At 35.2% G+C, this 18,087-nt stretch overlaps 1 protein-coding gene across 5 annotated transcripts in view; it reads left to right on the forward strand.

Annotated features, from left to right (window-relative positions):
* LOC125317767 (phosphofructokinase, platelet) overlaps positions 1–18,087 on the forward strand; it is a 43,277-nt gene that overhangs the window by 14,008 nt on the left and 11,182 nt on the right. For 3 of the 5 annotated variants that reach the window (XM_048288229.1, XM_048287881.1, XM_048288038.1), the window contains exons 3-16: positions 1,037–1,114; positions 3,385–3,574; positions 6,070–6,235; positions 6,917–6,961; positions 7,056–7,164; positions 7,609–7,704; positions 8,429–8,521; positions 8,876–9,001; positions 9,579–9,643; positions 10,342–10,411; positions 13,338–13,484; positions 13,979–14,049; positions 14,501–14,588; positions 15,510–15,662. In XM_048288229.1, the coding sequence (XP_048144186.1) occupies positions 1,037–1,114; positions 3,385–3,574; positions 6,070–6,235; positions 6,917–6,961; positions 7,056–7,164; positions 7,609–7,704; positions 8,429–8,521; positions 8,876–9,001; positions 9,579–9,643; positions 10,342–10,411; positions 13,338–13,484; positions 13,979–14,049; positions 14,501–14,588; positions 15,510–15,662 (1,497 nt within the window). The remainder of the gene's footprint in view (positions 1–1,036; positions 1,115–3,384; positions 3,575–6,069; positions 6,236–6,916; positions 6,962–7,055; positions 7,165–7,608; positions 7,705–8,428; positions 8,522–8,875; positions 9,002–9,578; positions 9,644–10,341; positions 10,412–13,337; positions 13,485–13,978; positions 14,050–14,500; positions 14,589–15,509; positions 15,663–18,087) is intronic. The other 2 variants (XM_048287958.1, XM_048288130.1) reach the window with 1 other exon arrangement.

An 18,087-nucleotide genomic window follows, 5' to 3' on the forward strand; every position in this document is an offset into this window, starting at 1 on the left:
AGTTAGAATTTTCCAGGCTTAGGACTTGACTCTGTAAGTCCTTTCCTTTCCTTTCCTTTCCTTTCCTTTCCTTTCCTTTCCTTTCCTTTCCTTTCCTTTCCTTTCCTTTCCTTTCCTTTCCTTTCCTTTCCTTTCCTTTCCTTTCCTTTCCTTTCCTTTCCTTTCCTTTCCTTTCCTTTCCTTTCCTTTCCGTTCCGTTCCATTTTGTTTTAATCAATGTTCACAATATCCCCTAATGGAAAAGAATCTGTAATTGCCATTCTGCTAGTGTTTTTGTAGAGAGGTAATAAAGCCAAGCATAATAAAACCCCTTAGCTGCTTACTGGATAGTTTTTCTTCTTTCAGATAAATGTAGTTCTTCTCGTATTACAGAACGCAGTGGTTTTAGAAGACCATTTGAGTTATGGTGTTAAGAATTTTTTAAATACATCACTAAAAATTGTATTTTTTCCTGTTAAATCTCTTTTTATTTATTGTGTGACTGCCTCAAAAAAAAAAAAAAAAGAAAAAAGCTTGTGTCACCTGATTTCTTCTTCTTTTATGAAAAAGTTCCAGTTATTGCTCTTTGTCTTGTTTTGCTTATTACCAGCACTGGGGAGAAAAAAAGTACAGTGTGTTACAAAGATAGATTTCCTAAGTTCATGGCCCCTGGCTGAGGTTATGTTTTTAAGGAACGTATTTTATAATGCATTTCAAAATTCTTTGTAGTTTTGGGTTTTTTTAATTGAATATTTATTCTTAAGAAAGAAGAAGCACATTACCATTCTAGTTTAATAGCTGTGTAATCTGTGTAAAGTATTACCTTATCTTGAAGTTGTTTTTGGAACTGATCCTTCAGGAAGAGGGTTTGTTTTGCTTTTCTCCCCTTAAAAGAAGCAGTGATACCTGCTTGAATGTTGTTTCATTTAAATTGAATATTTTTTTATGCAGTGTTTTTAATTAAAGTTGTATTAAAGTGCACAAGGTGAGTATTACTGTAGTGGAAATTTGATGCAGTTTTTAAAACCAGAATTAAGAAATACTTTCCCTTTTTCAGGGTTACCAGGGAATGGTTGATGGAGGTGATAATATTGTAGAAGTTTCATGGGAAAGTGTTTCAAGTATCCTGCAAGTGGTAAGTGCTAAGGGGTGAGAATGGGACTCAAACCCTCTTTATTCAAACAGAAGAACCAAATTTCTAGATCCAGGCAACCACTGTAATTATGTATTTGGACTGTGTGATGACTGAATGACCAGCATGTACCACTTCCAGCAGAGCCTGATTTCTGCAGTGTGGATGGCTGACACTTTCTAAAGGTCTTGGTATGGTCTTGAATTTGGTGCCCAGAAATAATCTTGTAAACCTTTGTTCTAGATTTGCAACATCACGTCATTAGCCTCCTAAAGCCATATTGACACGTCTATATTTAATAAAAAAGACATTAGAGGGCCAAAACATGAAATAGCTGTGTTTTGTAAGGCAAATAATTTCTTACGAAACCCTGTTGGCTTTCTGTGTAAGTGAATTTAGAGTTATAGTAGCGGATGTAATTACAGTGCAGTTCTGCAGAGCTCAGATACTGCCAGTGACTTTGTACATTTTTAATACAACATCCTGCACTGTGGCCATTTGGATCTTCTCAGCTTTTGCTCAGCATGGTAATATTATTACCTCTTCCAGAGCAGGTGCTATGTTTGGCGAAGAGGTCTTACTGCTTGCCAAGCTTTCTGAAAACTACCTCCAGGTGAAGCGTGGGTTTCTTTGGAGCTTTTTGTAAAGTTAATGAACATAAAGCAGTTCGCAGAGACAATTTTTTATTTCAAACCAGTGCCCTGGAGTACTGTGAAGTATTTTGTCCCGTGTTTGGTTGTTTTTCTTTTCTTTTTTTTTCCCCGTGTCTATCTTGCAGAGTATGTAAATAGAATCATAGAATATATCAAGTTGACAGGGACCCATAAGGATCATTGAGTCCTAAAACTAAACCATATGACTAAGAGCATCATCCAGATGCATCTTAACGATTACGAGAATATTGAGTTCTCTTGGCCAAGCCACACAAGAACATAGGCAGGAGCAGGAGGATGTAGGCATCCTATACATGTGTGTACCATACATAGTATAAGAAAAACATCTTTCTGAGCTTTTTTGCTGGTAGTTCAACAGACCAGCAGTGAACCATGTATCTTACAGAATCTGTTGTGTTGTTTTGATGAGAAAGGTTTTTCAGCCCATTGTGTATTTCTGTTTATTCAAAAGAAGTAGCACTTTGTTTCAAGTACATAGTTCTTTTCCACTTACAGCTATGCTTTTTCTAAGTAGGAAAATACCTAGTTTTAGATATATGTTTTAGTCTCGATTTTCTTTTTTTTAAGAGTATCTTTGTGTGTACACATCTACCTTTTTGTCTGAAGACAGCTGAACTTCTATTCCACTTTCTTTTTTCTCTCCACTAGTAGCTATGCAACACAGATGGCAAACTGGCTTGAGAGCTGAAACACCTATTGATAGGGTAAATCATGTCAGTACAGCCTGTGCAGATTTGAAGTTCAAATTTAGATGGATGTGAGAGATTTACTACAAGTTAAAGGGAATGTTTATGCAAAAGTGGTGTAATCATCTCCTGATTTGTTTGCAGGAAAAAAAATAGTTTTTTCAGTCTTAATTGATATTACTTTTTACTGTGACAATAAATAAGGCAAAGATTAAAACTTCTTGAGTGACTGAACAACATAAACACAGAAGGTGTGTAAATAATGTGTGTCCAGAAAGACACCCAGCAATTTTCGGTGACCGGGAAATTCAGTTATTTTTAAAAATGACCACTACCATTTCTGAAAGAAGCTTTTAAATTCATATTAATAAGTGCAACAGATAATCAGTAAAACAGAAAATGTAGCATTAGTCTGATCTATAAGGATTTAAAGGCAGTTATTTCCATATCTGTGGAATGACAATGAATGCTAATTTTGCATTTCAGGGATACATTTTTTTCTCTTACTGTTTATGTATTTAGTGGTTTTAGGGGGAAGAATACCACACTGACTCAAATTCATCTAAATGTTTAACTACTTAGTATATCACTTTTACTCTTGCCTTTACATATAAGTAACAGTTAACCTATTTATTTTAATGCTGCTAAAATTAATCCCGTGTAATTTAACATTTTCCTTCCAGAGTAGCTTTTTATCAGTCATTTTTGAGTGGGTTTTTTTTGTTTTTCCCTTGTGTGTGTATCTGCTCTTGAACATAAATTCCCACGGGTTTGATAATTTTTTGTCTATCATCAGTCAGTGTAAAATTAAAAGAAGGGAGGCTATGATATAAAATTCATCATTAATCCACCTTAGAAAGATACAGCAATATACCAGGTTATGAAGTAAACCCGCTGTTCTTCCCTTTCTCAGGGAGGCACAGTCATCGGCAGTGCGCGCTGCAAACCCTTCCGCACGCGCGAGGGCCGCCTGCAGGCCGCCTTCAACCTGGTGCAGAGAGGGATCACCAACCTCTGCGTGATCGGCGGCGACGGCAGCTTAACCGGCGCCAACCTCTTCCGGGAGGAATGGAGCGGGCTGCTGGAAGAGCTGGCACAGAAGGGTGAGTTTGCCTTCAGGCCCTCTGGACTTCACTCCAGTCTGCAGGGAAGTTATGTACCCTCACTGTAGGTATGCAAACTGGATCCAGAGGGTATTTCTCAAGTTTAAAAATCAAATGCATTCATTCTAGGAAATGGCGTGGTTCTTCGTAAAATAATAGCTTTTGGTTTCTGTACATCCTCTCATGCATATCATAAAGGTCCAAAAAAGGCCAAGTTAGTTACTGTACAACAGTCTCTGTGGACTACTTCCTCTATTATGAATCATTTTCAGGCTCTGAACTTCTTACCTTTTGCTTGAAAAGCCCTATGCCCTCATATCCAAACTGAGGTGGTAATTCTTTTCCTACAACAAGTTACACATTTGTATGTTACTAAATTACGATGCTTTCCTGCCTGTATGTCACTGTTTGTTTAAGATCAGAACATTAAGTGGCTATTGATAAAAGTACAGCCAGCCCCGTAGTTGTCTTCGATAGAATCCAGGAGGATGTATAGGGAAGAGTAAAAGAGTAAAGTAATGCTATGTTGATGTTACATGTTACTCATAATATATAAATAGTCTGATAGCTTCCATCCATTTCTGTCTTCAGGACTTCCTGAACCAGATGCTGTTAGCAGTCTTTAATGAATTTCTCTTCCATGAATTTATACAGTCTACTTGAAGCATACAGAGTTTTGCTGAAAACATTGTGTAGCAAGGAGTTCTGCAGCTTTACAGAATAATAAATTTAGATTGTGAAGAATCTTCTGTTTATTTTGATCCTGCTGGCTTATAGATCATTTGATGCCCATAGTTTTTGTGTTAGAATAAACAGTGAATGATCAGTCCTCCTTCCTCTCTGCATGCCACTTGAGATTTTACAGCTGTCTTATTTTCCCTTCATCATCTCTTTTTCTAGATGGAAGAGTTGTAGTTTGCTTAGTTGTTCCTTATATGTAAGTTCTATATCTTTGATCATCTTTGTTGCCCTTCTCTGAACCTTTTCCAGTTCTACCCTGTTTTGAGGTGGGGAGGACCACAACTGCACCCAGTATTCAAGATGAGGGCAAACCATGGATCTACACAGTAGTATAATGATCTTTGTTTTGTTCTCTATTCTTTTCCTAATATTTTCTAATATTTTGATTTTTTTTTTTACTGCTACTGAGCATTGAAGCTGATTTATTAATGAAAACAGCATTATTATATTATGCTGGAAATAGTGTATTTTGTTTGTGATGTTAGGGTACATTTTTTTCATGTGTCTTACTTTACATTTATCTGCAATGAATTCCATCTGATACTTTACTGCTCACTGTGTCTTGCTAGTCTTCTTCATTTCTTCTCAGACACTCCATACGTTTAGATCCCAAATAATTCACTTTGATCAGTAAACTTTGGCACTTTGCTGCTCATTCCCTTTTCTAGGTTATTGCTGAGTGTGTTGAACAGCGCAGATCCCTGTAGAACTCCATTGGTTACTTTTCCAAGATACAAGAATTTGCATTTACCACTGCCCTCTGTCTCGTATTTTTTACCCTCTGTTTTATATTATTTACTCTGTGAAAAGCCTTCTGTCTTATACAGTGACTGCTTAGTTTCCTCAAAATCCTTTGGCAAAAGACTTTATCAATGGCTTTTTAGAAATCTAAGTAGAATATGTCAACCAGATAGCCTTTATTCATGTGTTAAGTCACATTTGGAACTCTAGAAAAGGTTTGTAATGCATGGTATACATTCATAGAAAACATTTTGATTCTTCTTCACGATGTTATATTTATCTTCATGGACATTAGTTATATTTTTCATTATGGTTTCTACTGTTTTTCTGTCATGTAGACATTAAACACACTGATACATAGTTCTTGAATCACATATTAAAAATTTGGCATTATGCAAATGCACAGATAGTAAGGTAGTTTTAAGTGCTTAAGCAGCTGAGGTATTTCATCCTTGAGATCTTTTAGATCCTTGGATGATGCAGCATTTTCATTGATGTCTTGGGAGACACCGCTAAAACTTAGAATAGGAGCTTTTCTGTTCTGTTTGCTTATTAATCATGAAATCAGAGCCTTTCAGTGTTGCAAAACAGAAGTATTCAAAAGTTGGATGCTGGTTTTTAATTGTTCACATATGCCCATAAGCACATCCAGTTTGCATCCTTTTGCTTCTTCATTGCACATTATACACTGAGACTACAATTTGAATAATACTGTTTTGAGTTGAAGCCATCAATTTTAAGGTTGGTTAGAAAACCTGATAATTATTTGACACTTTGAGATGGACTGAAAAGCTCTTATTTCCTTCCTTACTGTAAGGAGTTCTGTGCAGGATTCTTGTGTTTGGATGTTTGATTGGCTTTTGTTTGTAGTTTTGACTAACCTTGTTACCTAAAATATCTAAACATAATTTAATGTTTGGATATGTTTAATTTATAAAAGTAGAGCACCCAAGCAATATCTAATATTTTTTTTTAATAGTCTTACAGTTCTTTCTCTGAATACTTCTTTACAGGAAAGATTGATGCGGAGGCTGTTAAGAAATATGCTTACCTTAACATTGTGGGAATGGTTGGATCCATAGACAATGACTTCTGTGGCACTGATATGACCATAGGTACTGACTCAGCTCTGCACAGAATAATTGAAGTTGTGGATGCCATCATGACCACTGCTCAGAGGTAAATTGAGCATATTATAGAGACTGATAACAAATAAAGAGGTGTTTATGCATTTGTTTAAGCTCATTTTAAATAAAGGTTAGGTAAGTGGGATTTGTAATATTTCTAGAATGGAAATAAAAGTTCTTTTTGGCTGCATCTTTCAAGTGTCCTGGTTTCTTTTTTTCTTAGTAACTGCTTTTTCATCATTCCTGTCATGGCAGCGCTTAAGTATGTGGTCGTAGAGACTGCATCAGCCTTAGGGGCATACTTGGTTTTTAATGTTTTTAGTCTTTCACAGACATAGTCTGTTAGAGAAGAACCAGACACACCATGAGTACATGAGTACACAATAGCATCTGTTTTATATAAGCTTTATTTCAGTAAAAATTAAGCAATTAAATTATATTTTTTTAATACAGCTATATCATTTGCAGTTCTTAACTATGGGTCTGCATCATTAACATTTCCAGTAAAGATTCACTTCTCTTGTAGCTGCCCATACATGTTTTGGAAGAAAGCAGGGAAAATGAATTATGCTTTGGAAGATAGTTAATTTTAAATATATTGTTTAATGTGACAATAATTTTGTTTTCCTAATGTTTTTCTGTTTTGCTAATGAATTTGGAGTTCAGTAAGCATGGTAAACACAAGCTGTTTCCTGATATTAGGTTCAGTTAATTTGTTTTCTTATTTTTACAGCCATCAGAGGACATTTGTTCTGGAGGTTATGGGGCGACACTGTGGGTATGTATTGTCTTCAGCATTTTGTGTCTTATATATGTATAATTATGTAAGAAATTTGAACCATTAATGTATAATCATTTGTTCTGTTTATTAGGTATCTAGCTCTGGTTAGTGCCTTAGCCTGTGGTGCAGATTGGGTGTTTATTCCTGAATACCCACCAGAAGAAGGCTGGGAGGATTCAATGTGTGTTAAGCTTTCAGAGGTAATCTGTTAGTATGTTTGAGATTCCCCAATATCTTTGCAGATGTTTATTTGAAAGCAGTGATGAAAAAAGGTGATCAGGACTTTCAGCAAGTCTTTGGTTTTGGTACCACATAAAGTTCTGTGTGATATTGTACATTTCTTTTCCCACACTCTGTGATTGTTTTGAAGAATTGTATGACTCACCCTGGGAATTGCATAAAATTATAACAATACAAGCAATATGTGCACATTTCCTCAGTAATTTGATGTAAGACATGTTGCTTCATCAATGAAAAGACATGTATGAAAACAAAAGGTGTGAGAACACATATGAGTAATCAAATACAAGAAATGTTTCCTCAAATCCTAGCAGCTTAATGTAGAGCAACTGATTATAAAATTATGCTGTAAATTCCTTGTGTTCTTTTTTAACTACACAAATGTGCTTTTATTTTAATTACAGAATCGTGCACGAAAGAAAAGGCTGAATATTATTATTGTAGCTGAAGGAGCTATTGATTGTCACAACAAACCTATAACATCAGAGAAGGTTAAGGATGTAAGTGTCAGCATCCCTATGATAAAAGATTTCTGTTCATAGGATGGGGCTTATTGTTAACAATAACATTTCTGTAGAGTAAATCTGTTCCTGTAAGGTAGCTTATCACACAGTTGTATTTTATGCTTATGCTTTATTATCTAAAATTCCATAGTCAAATTAAAGGACAGTGTTTTCAGTTGCAATTAATTACAACCTTTTCTCCTTGTAATACAACAGAACCGTTCAAAACCTTCTGCTTCACGGGTGCCTTAACTGATAATTTGAAATCAGCTCAAATCAGTATTTATAATCCTATTTTACTTTGTATGCCTTGTAAAATTTTCGATATTGGTCTGTCTCACAGTGAAGTAAGTGTGTGCTTTGGACAAAGTCTTTTCCAAGTGGTTGCTTTGCTAAAAATTTCATTGGTGTCTAAGATTAAGAAAACTTTTAAGCTGAATTTTTCTCCTTTTTTTTTTTTTTGAAGGGGTCATTAAGAAAACAGATTGAAAAATAGTCATTGTTTCAAAGAAGCTTTGGCTTTACCTGGGGTTTATCTGTCCTGTGACTATGATGTTCTGTTTTCCATAGCTGTTGGTTTTAGAGAACCCTTTGTCTTTATTCAGAGTTGCAGTTTTATGAAGCAACATTTAGCACCAAGTGGTGTTAAGTGTACATGATGCTAACGTGTATATAAAATAATGATAATGATAAACCCACTGTATTTTGAAATTCTATGCAGCTTGTGGTTCAGCGGCTTGGTTTTGACACCCGAGTAACCATCCTGGGTCACGTGCAAAGAGGTGGAACCCCTTCAGCTTTTGACAGAATTCTTGTGAGTATTTCCAAAATAATTGCTCATGGCACCACATAGTGCAACTTCATTTTGATTATTTATTTGGGGGTGGGATGGTTCTCTACCTGATGAACTTGACAAATCAAACTGTTATCTCACATTAACTGTGTGAATAGGTGGAATTCAGAGTAGTGAAGCACTTTGTGTAAAGGATTCTATATTAGGATTAAAATGCGAAGCTTCGTTGTCCATACTTAGAGGTATAAACAGCCCACAACATTTTCAACTTACCAAGGAGTGATTTGTGTCAGCTTGATTAACAGAGAAGTCAAGATTGGAAGCCTTGTGCTTTTTAAGTGCTTGCTTGAACACTCAAACATTCTCTACTTCCAGGCGAGTCGTATGGGTGTGGAAGCCGTGCTTGCCCTTCTAGAAGCTACTCCAGATACCCCTGCCTGTGTTGTGTCCCTGTCTGGAAACCAGGCTGTCCGTCTGCCTCTGATGGAGTGCGTGCAGATGGTGAGGTTCTGGCAAAGAGCCAATTTATGTTATTTATTTACTACAACGGACTACTATGTACAGTAATTCCCTGTTCTCATTAGGACATTGATGGAATGTGCACAGCACTTAGCCGTATTTGGGAATGAATAATGAAGTCATGTATGTTCTCTATGTGATACTATTTATTTGCAAACTATCAAGGAATAAGAAATACATATCTTTTTAATTTGTTCTAAAATTTCATCTCAGATCTTCTGTTTTTATTGTTACAACAAATTCTTCAGATGCTTGCATCCATTTACATGTCATTCACAAGTCTGGTTTCTGCACTAAAACTGCTCAGTTTAAACTGTAAAAAGAAAATGAATAACAGATACATTGATTTCTTTGTCTCATGAAGGCTTTAGGTATTTGTTTCTGTTTTCTTCTTCTCCTGTACCCTGTAATTTATGCTATGAGAGGAGGTAGCTCATAAATTGAGGAATTGTTAGTATTTCTTTTTCCACTGTGGAAATATATTAATACGTGTAATACATTAAATAATCAACTCACTGTGTTTTTTAAACATATTGAGTAATCAACTTGTTTTTTCAAGACTCAAGAAGTCCAGAAAGCCATGGATGAGGGAAGATTTCTTGAGGCTGTGAGGCTTCGTGGAAGGTATGGCCAATAGCTTGTATCAGTTTATTTGCTGTAGAAGAGCTGAGTTGCTTTGCTCTTATGCTGGCACATGACATTTTATTTTAAGTATTTTACTAACTTATGGTTATATGGGTTTGAGAATGAGAGGAGGCAGAAGATTTGCCTAAATAGAATAATTGAAATTCTTACCTGCACAAAAACATGCAAAACAAAGCAAACTATAATTCACTGCTGTGTCAGACTAGTGACTGTTCCTAGGCTGACTGGTCACAAAGCAAAGAGCTTCTGTGCTGTATGACCTGACTGGTAGCAACTGTAAGTTTGTTTATTCATGATTTTGAGGCCAGTCCTGTGAGCTTGTTTGTAAGTAGTTGGTAGTTTTCCAGCAGTAATGTTGGAGGAGGTATCTTCAGTCCTGTCAGGAAAGTGGTTTCTGTTTAAAGTCATTTGATAATAAAATTATTTCTCCCCGTCTAAAAAACTAATTTGTTAGCTACATAGTTGTTTTATATTTTATGATTCTTCATCTTAAAGAATTGAATATTTTTCACTCTTCTCTCATTTCCAGTTTTTGTCATGTTTTGCATTTGTAGTAACAGTGGTGGTAATATTTCATACAAGTTTTTTAAAGTTTCTGAAAAATTCAAATGTTCCTTTTAAGTAACTATGATATTATAATTTTACTGTTTAATTTGCTTATCTACTCATTTGTTTAGGAGCTTTGAAAACAACCTCAACACGTACAAATTACTGTCGCACAAAAAGCCAGATTCTGAGCTTCCAAAGGTAAGGGAGTTTGTTAAGTGTGCAATGCATGTCTGCTTTTGGGATACATTAATAAATCACTTCAAATCTGTATTGTAGGAGACTTTATAAATTAAAAATTATAAAGGTGCTTGAAGCACGCTAGTTTGTTCAAATAATAAGTAGCATTTTTTGAAGTGGAATATCATTGTAATTAGAAAATTCCTGTGTAGACAATTTCTTTCTGTCTTGCATGTACATCTGGTCCCAGTTGTTAGACTGTCTGGTCCTAATAGTTACTGTTTTGCCCTCTGTTCCTTACCATGGCAAGAAGGAAGGGTGATGTTTAAGATCATGATTAAGACTCTGAAAATCTTAAGATAAAGGAAGACTCTATATTAAAAGAATTCTAACCCTTCCTTTTGAAGGGTAAAACTCAAGAGCAAGGGCAAATCTGGGAGTTCATGGGAAGCAATATTGAGGACAGATGCATCACCTTTACCTGAAATAATAAATCACTGTGCATAATACAGTAATGGACATATAGTTTCTTTGTAGTTGCTAAGATTTTTATAAGAGGAAATTTGGATTTATTTAGGAAGCAGACACTAAATTTTGTGTGCAAACAAATTTTTAGACAGGATTTTTTTTGTTTTTATTGAAAGTTTACTGAATAGTTCTGTGTTTGTTCATAGTGGGGACTATGTCATCTCACCTGTTAACTCCTCTTCTAATTGTGGTTTGTGACCATTTGTTGCCTTATTTGCATAATGATGTTGCTGTTACATTTTTTAGAAATCTTTTTCCCAAATAAATATTTGAGTGATGGTTACTCATACCTTCTCACTATTATTAAGGAGCAAAATTGTATTGACAATACAGTAAGGACCTAAGATTGACCTTCAAGAGATAAAGGAATTCAGGATATTTTAGGTGGATATTTAACATTTTCTTTGGCAGATCAGGTGTGGGTGGTGGGATTTTTTTATACATCAGTGCAAATCCAGGACTGTTAGCACTGGACTTACGTATTTTTTTTAAATATTTTTGTCAAACCTTCTGTGATAAATGGTATTAGAAGGAAATGTAGGCCTCGTGTAATTACTGACTACTTGGATTTGACCATACTAACAAAATCTGTGTACCTTCAGCAAAAGAGGTTGAATGGGAATTAAAAAGTAGATGAAATGTGCATGTCACAGGAACTGAGGAAAGAGCTAAGCTGATCAGATCAGGAGAGCCAGCTGAATGCTCTGTTTCAGCAGTGCTTCTGCATACATTATATTTTGCTGTTTGTGATTCCATTGCATTTTTCTACAATTCCTTCAGTTGTACCAGAGCCAAAAAAAAGAAACTAAATATACTCTGGTTCGTGTCTCTTTTTTTTTTGTGTTTGTTTTTTTTTTTTTTTTTTTTTTTGTGGGTGGTGGTTTGTTTTTGTTTGCTTGTTTTGTTTTTATCAGATGAGATTCTGTGAGCATTATCTAACAACTGTTCTACTTTTTTTTGTTTGTTTTGTGTTCTCATCTTCCAGAATAAAGCTAAATAACTTCTACCTCTTCTGCAGGACCAGATTGTTACAATTGTGTCATATCAATAATTGTAAACAATTTAGGGTCATCCTGCTGACTTAAACCATGATGGATTTTAGTGTATAAAATCAGGCTGTCAAGTTTTCTTGCTACTTTCCTGTCATTTAAATTGTCTCTGCTAAATTCATACAAAGTGGTTAAACGTTTCCAGAAAGTTCAGGCATGTAAAGTTTAAATTCTTTACTTACATTTTGCTCTTAGTATTAAGAAGCTGTAAAAATTAAACAAAATTATTGAATAGCAGTGCCTTCTTTATTTTTTGGTTATTCATTATATTTATATCTGTTGTAAATCAACTGCTATTGGTGTCAGTGAAACTGTATTGATTTATACTACCTGACAATTTCTTAGTCACAGAGAGTAGCCTGTGATTTATCTGGAAAGAAGAATTCCATTTCAAGGAGTGCATTTCATACTTTACGGTTAAAATTCAATCAAAGGTGTTTACTAGCATTTTGCACTCAGTTGCACTCTTGCTTTATGTACTAAAATACTTATTTAACATTATGTTATAAATAGAATCTTTTCTCTTGCATTGCCTGTAGTTTAAATTACGAATGTATTTTTTTATTTTTTAGACTTTTCAGTTTGACTAGATCAGCTGCTTACCTGGATACTCGTTAAACCTAGGGAGACACTCTGTATAAGCAGTTTTTTTGAGTCATCAAGAAATGTTTTAAAAAATGCCATAATCTGAAAATGTGTGGTGTTGAGAAAGATGTGAAGTGCTCCTTTTTGCTACTGTATTGTCAGCTGCTTGAAAAAACTGGCCAATAGCTTAATTTTAAAACTCATCTGTTCCACTTGGCATTGTACTGATAATACACAAACTCTGTGGTGCTACAATCAGTTCCTACCTTTTTTTTTTTTTTTTGCTATTGTTGGTGTGTTTGGAAAAAAAAAAAAAAAATACTGCTTTAGTAACCTGAAGCTTCTTGAGTAACACTGGCCAGGTTGGGTGGAGCTCTGAGCAGCCTGGACTAGTGAAAGGTGTCCCTGGCCATGTCAGGGGGTTGGAACAAGATGGTTTTTATGGTCCTTCCAACCCAAACCATTCTATGATTCTGTTTTATGTTTCTTAAACCTGGGCTAGAATATAAAATCCTGAATAACTTAACTTGCAAACCAAATGGAAGTATGATAAAGTCTTATTTAAAAATGAACATTCTTTTTTTTTTTTAATTGTTTGTCTCTTTGATATTCTGCAAGTGGGGAAATGTGTTTGCACCTTCTTGTTAACTTTAAATTTTCAGCATGTTGAGGGGCTTTGAAATTCCCTTTCCTGCATTTCAGTATTTAGCAACTGCTTATGATGTACAAATTAAACCATGATACAGAAATTAAAGTCCTTACTAAATATTATTTTTATCTTGCAGACTAATTTCAATGTGGCAGTTTTAAATGTTGGTGCCCCTGCAGCTGGAATGAATGCTGCCGTGAGGGCTGCAGTGAGAGTTGGCATGACTGAAGGTCACAAAATATTTGCTGTCATTGATGGTTTTGAAGGGTTCGCTCGAGGGAAGGTCAGTATCACACGTGTGCATTACCAAGTGGTATGTACCCCATCCCCATTCTTCTATTCCCCTGTTTTTAAATGTTAAGCATCAGTTGGTGTACTGAAGAGAAACTGAGTGCAAGACTAATGATTTCTATGCCTGGCTGGAGCCACAGATCCCAAAATGTACATCAAAGACCTAGGTTTAGGTTTTTGTACTTCACATTCAGTAGGAGAGGATGTGAAAATAAGATCGAGATACGAAACACAGGGCAGGGTTCATCTTGGTGTGGAAGCAGAAAGAACAAGTGGAATGTAAAGGGATTGGTAGTAATTCAAGAGAAATGAAGTTAAACTCTTGGTGCTGCTTTCTTTCTTTGCTGCCCTCAGTTTTAGTGATGTCTGTGCCCCACAACTTTTTCCAACAGCTTTTCATGAAGTAGTACGTGGTGTTAGCTGCAACTCAAGAGAAGTAATTGGATAATCACTTAACAAAACCTCCTTTTTTACTTTTATTCAAAGATCAAGGAAATTAGCTGGGGAGATGTTGGAGGCTGGACTGGTCAAGGAGGATCAATTCTTGGTACAAAACGGTAACATCAATACTTTTGTCAATTGATATGATGAATTGTAGTGTTATGTATAACCACTGTATGATTCCATGCCCTTTTTGTTCCGCAGAATGTTTTTAAGTCCTCAATTTTTGTATATTGGGGTTTTTTTAGTTTGTTTTTTGTTCAAATCCTTTTGTTCCAACTTGAGTATCTTTATAGTACTGAACCAGCTCTGAACAGTGGGAGTTGGGACCTCAACTTAAGAATTTCCTGAGGTCCTTAAACTTTAAAGGATTGCAAACCTGCAGTTTCTTTATCTTTGACATGATTCCTTATTGCTTGTCTGGAAGAGTTACTTGTATGGATAAATATGTGAAACAAAAAACATTGCGTTGCCTTCTCAGTTTATGGTTTCATCTTAGTAATTAGTCTTTACTGCTTCAGAGTCTGTAAATTGTTTTTATTTTTCTTTTGGTTTAATGGTTTTTAGTACTCTTCCTGCAAAATATTTGGAGAAGATTGCTGACCAGATGCGCACTAACAACATTAACGCCCTTATGGTTATTGGTGGATTTGAGGTACACTGAAATATCTAATTATGTCTAAGTAGAGTAGAATTCCTAACAAAATTAATAGTCTGTTTTGATTTTTACCCAATCTTCATGTAAGGTGCATTTGGCTATATCTGTATTTGATACATGACACAAATAGTGTTTAAAAGTCATAAGTGTTGTCACTCAGTGGTTCTCTGGAAAGCTGACATTCAAGACAGTGATTAGAACTGCTAAACAGATGTGCTAAATGGGTAAATAAGGTGAGATAGCATTATAGTTCTTTGTATTAAATTAATAAATTCTGTAGTGCAAGTTTCAGTTTATACTGTATCAATTCTTAGAATATACTTACAAAAGTTCTTGACTCTTAGTAGAAATTGCACTATGATTGCTTATTTAAGCCACTCTTCTCACATAGTGCATTTCAAAATCTAATCGATCTAGAGAAGTTTTTTTTTTTTCTGTATTTCATGTTTGCTTTGTTTTAGAAAAGTAACTAATTTTTGAAATTTTGATTCAGGAAAGTATTTTGCCTGTTCTTTGCAGAGAAGAATGTGCTCATTGCTTCTTGATAAAGAGTGTATGATCCTTTTTGTCCAAGCTGGTAGCTGTGACCCTAATTCAGGAATATTAAGATTTTTAAATCAAGAGTAACAGTACCTGAAGATTGGGGAAGTAGTTTGTTTTGTTGAAAACCACTTTGTTGAGTCTAAGTTGTTGGTTTTCAAGAGAACATATGTTCTATTTATTGTTTTCAAATGTATGCCTGTTTCTAATGCTTTCTTTTTTGTCTGTGTTAGATTTTAGTGGTTCCTTAGTGCTCTGACTTGCTGAAGTGTGCTGTGGTAGAAATGGCTCCCCCTGTGGCCCTTCCCATTTTGTCACTCCCAACTGTGCCCTTACTTCATTCATCCTAATTTTTCACCCAATGCCTGTGCCCAACAGGCTTACCTTGGACTTCTGGAATTGTCAGCTGCCCGGGAGAAATATGACGAATTCTGTGTTCCAATGGTTATGGTTCCTGCAACTGTATCCAATAATGTACCGGGTTCAGATTTCAGCATTGGTGCAGATACTGCTCTGAACACTATAACTGATGTAAGTCTGCTCTGGTGTGTGCACATACTAACAGTTGTTTAAAACTTAATAAATTGACTACAACTGGATATTTTTGTAGACCAGAACTTCGGAAACGTAATCTTGGGAATTACAGTTCCTTGATATAGCCATATTCATGACATCAGTTTAAAAAAGAGAAAGTCTGGGATCCCAAATTCCTCCATTAAATTCTACTGAAACTACAACGACCTCTAAATTTCTAAAGTGCAAGATAAGATGGCATATATCTGTTGTATAAGGAAGAAAGGAACCTAAAGCTGAGACCTGATGATCATTTGTACTGTAGAGGGGAAAAAATCCACACTCACTATATGGAGAGTTGCAGTATACCCAGCTGCAATGAACACTGAAGGAAAGTTGCTCTGTTGAGAAGGAGATCCTTAGTTATGTAACATCTTTACTTTTCTAAGTGTCTGTAAAATCCGTATTTCTCTAATAATAGGAATTACATTTTTTCTGCTAATAGCAGATTTAATAAAAGGAGTTGAGACACGTGAAGAAGTATTTTTTTAAAAATCAAATCCTGTAATACAACATAAAGTAAAAATTGAATGTTTAATCTCTTATGAAGAAAAAAATTTCTCTACTTCGAGTGTGATAGAGCACTGGAGAAAGCTGCCCAGCGAGGTTGTGGAGTCTCCTCTGGAGATAATTCAAACCCACCTGGATTGTTCCTGCATCACTTGCTCAGGTGATCCTGCCTTGGCAGGGAGTTGGACTAGATGATCTCCAGAGGTCCTTGCAACCCCAGCCATTCCTCAAGTTTTCTAATTCTAATCGCAGTTGAACAGAAAGTGTAGTCAGTTGGACAAAAAGAGTTTCAAGTTGCTTTTGAAAACTAAATGACAGTTCCCTTACAATTTAAATGTATTTGAAAATTTTAATTATGATAGCTTTTTCATTTCAAGGATTCTTCGAATGCTACCAACTTCGAATGCCATAATTTTCTTCTTTTCTTTTTTTTTAACCATTCCAACATAAATAATTTTATCTTCATCAAAAGAAACTGTTGAGTTAGGAAACACCAGTTTCCTGAAGTATTGCCTTGAATAAGACTGTAAGCCAACTAAAATTCATTGAATGTGTTCTTATAGACAGCTTGGGTTATAAATGTTGGTGTTGTTTCCAGTTCTGGTAAATAAAAATATCCCTCCAAAATGACTGATCACAAACTAAGGTGAGTAAAATGATTGTGCATAACATCTACTTTCCTTCTCCTCTTACCTTCATAAGCTTTGTTAACCTAACTGACTTCTTTTTATAGGTTATTTCATGCAAAGGGGATATATCGTAGTCAGTCAGTCTCTCCTTGTTGCTGTGGTTTGCTTTCTATTTAGGTTTCTAGGTATCATTTGCCTTCATTAGGTAAAATGTTCTTATTTCCATATTTTAATGTGGTAGTTGAAAACTTTTTGAAAGCTTTTTTTTTTTTTGCTAATGGCTTTCTTCTTATTGTTTTGCATTTTATTTTGCCTAGATTTTTCTCTGGAATAAATATGAAAAGTAATGTCTTTGTAAGATGTAGATTCAGTTGAGTGGAAAATTAAATTTGAGGGGTTTTTTTTTGTTTGGTTTTTTTTTGGGATGGAGCAGACTTTTGCTTTCAGAAAACATTTCTGCTTGGTATCTTTTCAGTTTTCTGCTCTGATTGTTTGAACATGATTCACCAAAACTGCCAGTGCAAAATCCATCCTTTCATTCATGCTCAGATCAGGTTCAGTAGCAACTGTTAAATGTGACCAGATAGGCTCAATACACATCATACAATTGACTGTGGTAAACAAAAGCAGGATGTGGACATGAATATCCATTTTATCTAGTTTATATATAGTTTTTTATTCCTCTTACCACTGTTAGGTCAATAAATGCATCATAGTTTACAGTGCTCTCAGAGCAGTAGACCCTCTTCTGAACACCAAAGTGTTACCACACTTAGTTTTTCTGTGGTACTGTTCTTACTTGCGTGATCTTTCCTGCCTCTAGTAAGGTAAGTACAATTGTGCTGGTAATGAGGGCTTGTTACTGTTTGGCATCATTAGATACTTGTCAGTTGTTTAAACTTGTCAAGCTGTGTAAATAGTACCCTGAAACATTTGCTGATAAAATGTGTTAAAATTCTGCATTTAAAAAGAAAATTAAAAAACAGGTTTAACAGATACATAACTTCTGTATGAGAGATTAGTCAAGAGTGTGCTTTTCACAAAGACATAGATAGTGGATACATTTCTCAATAACTAATTTAGATTCTATAATAGATTATGGGACCCTTTTGAAATGTTCCATTTTTCCACTTTTGTTTTAAAACATGGGCTTCAAATTCGATTTATTTTTTGAATAGAGTTCTGTATTTATGATAAACTGTATTTTTCACTTCTGTTTTCAGAGTATTAGAAAAACTGCTAAT

The sequence above is a fragment of the Corvus hawaiiensis genome, chromosome 1 (genome assembly GCF_020740725.1).
Source record: "Corvus hawaiiensis isolate bCorHaw1 chromosome 1, bCorHaw1.pri.cur, whole genome shotgun sequence".
NCBI classification, from domain to species: Eukaryota; Metazoa; Chordata; class Aves; order Passeriformes; family Corvidae; genus Corvus; species Corvus hawaiiensis.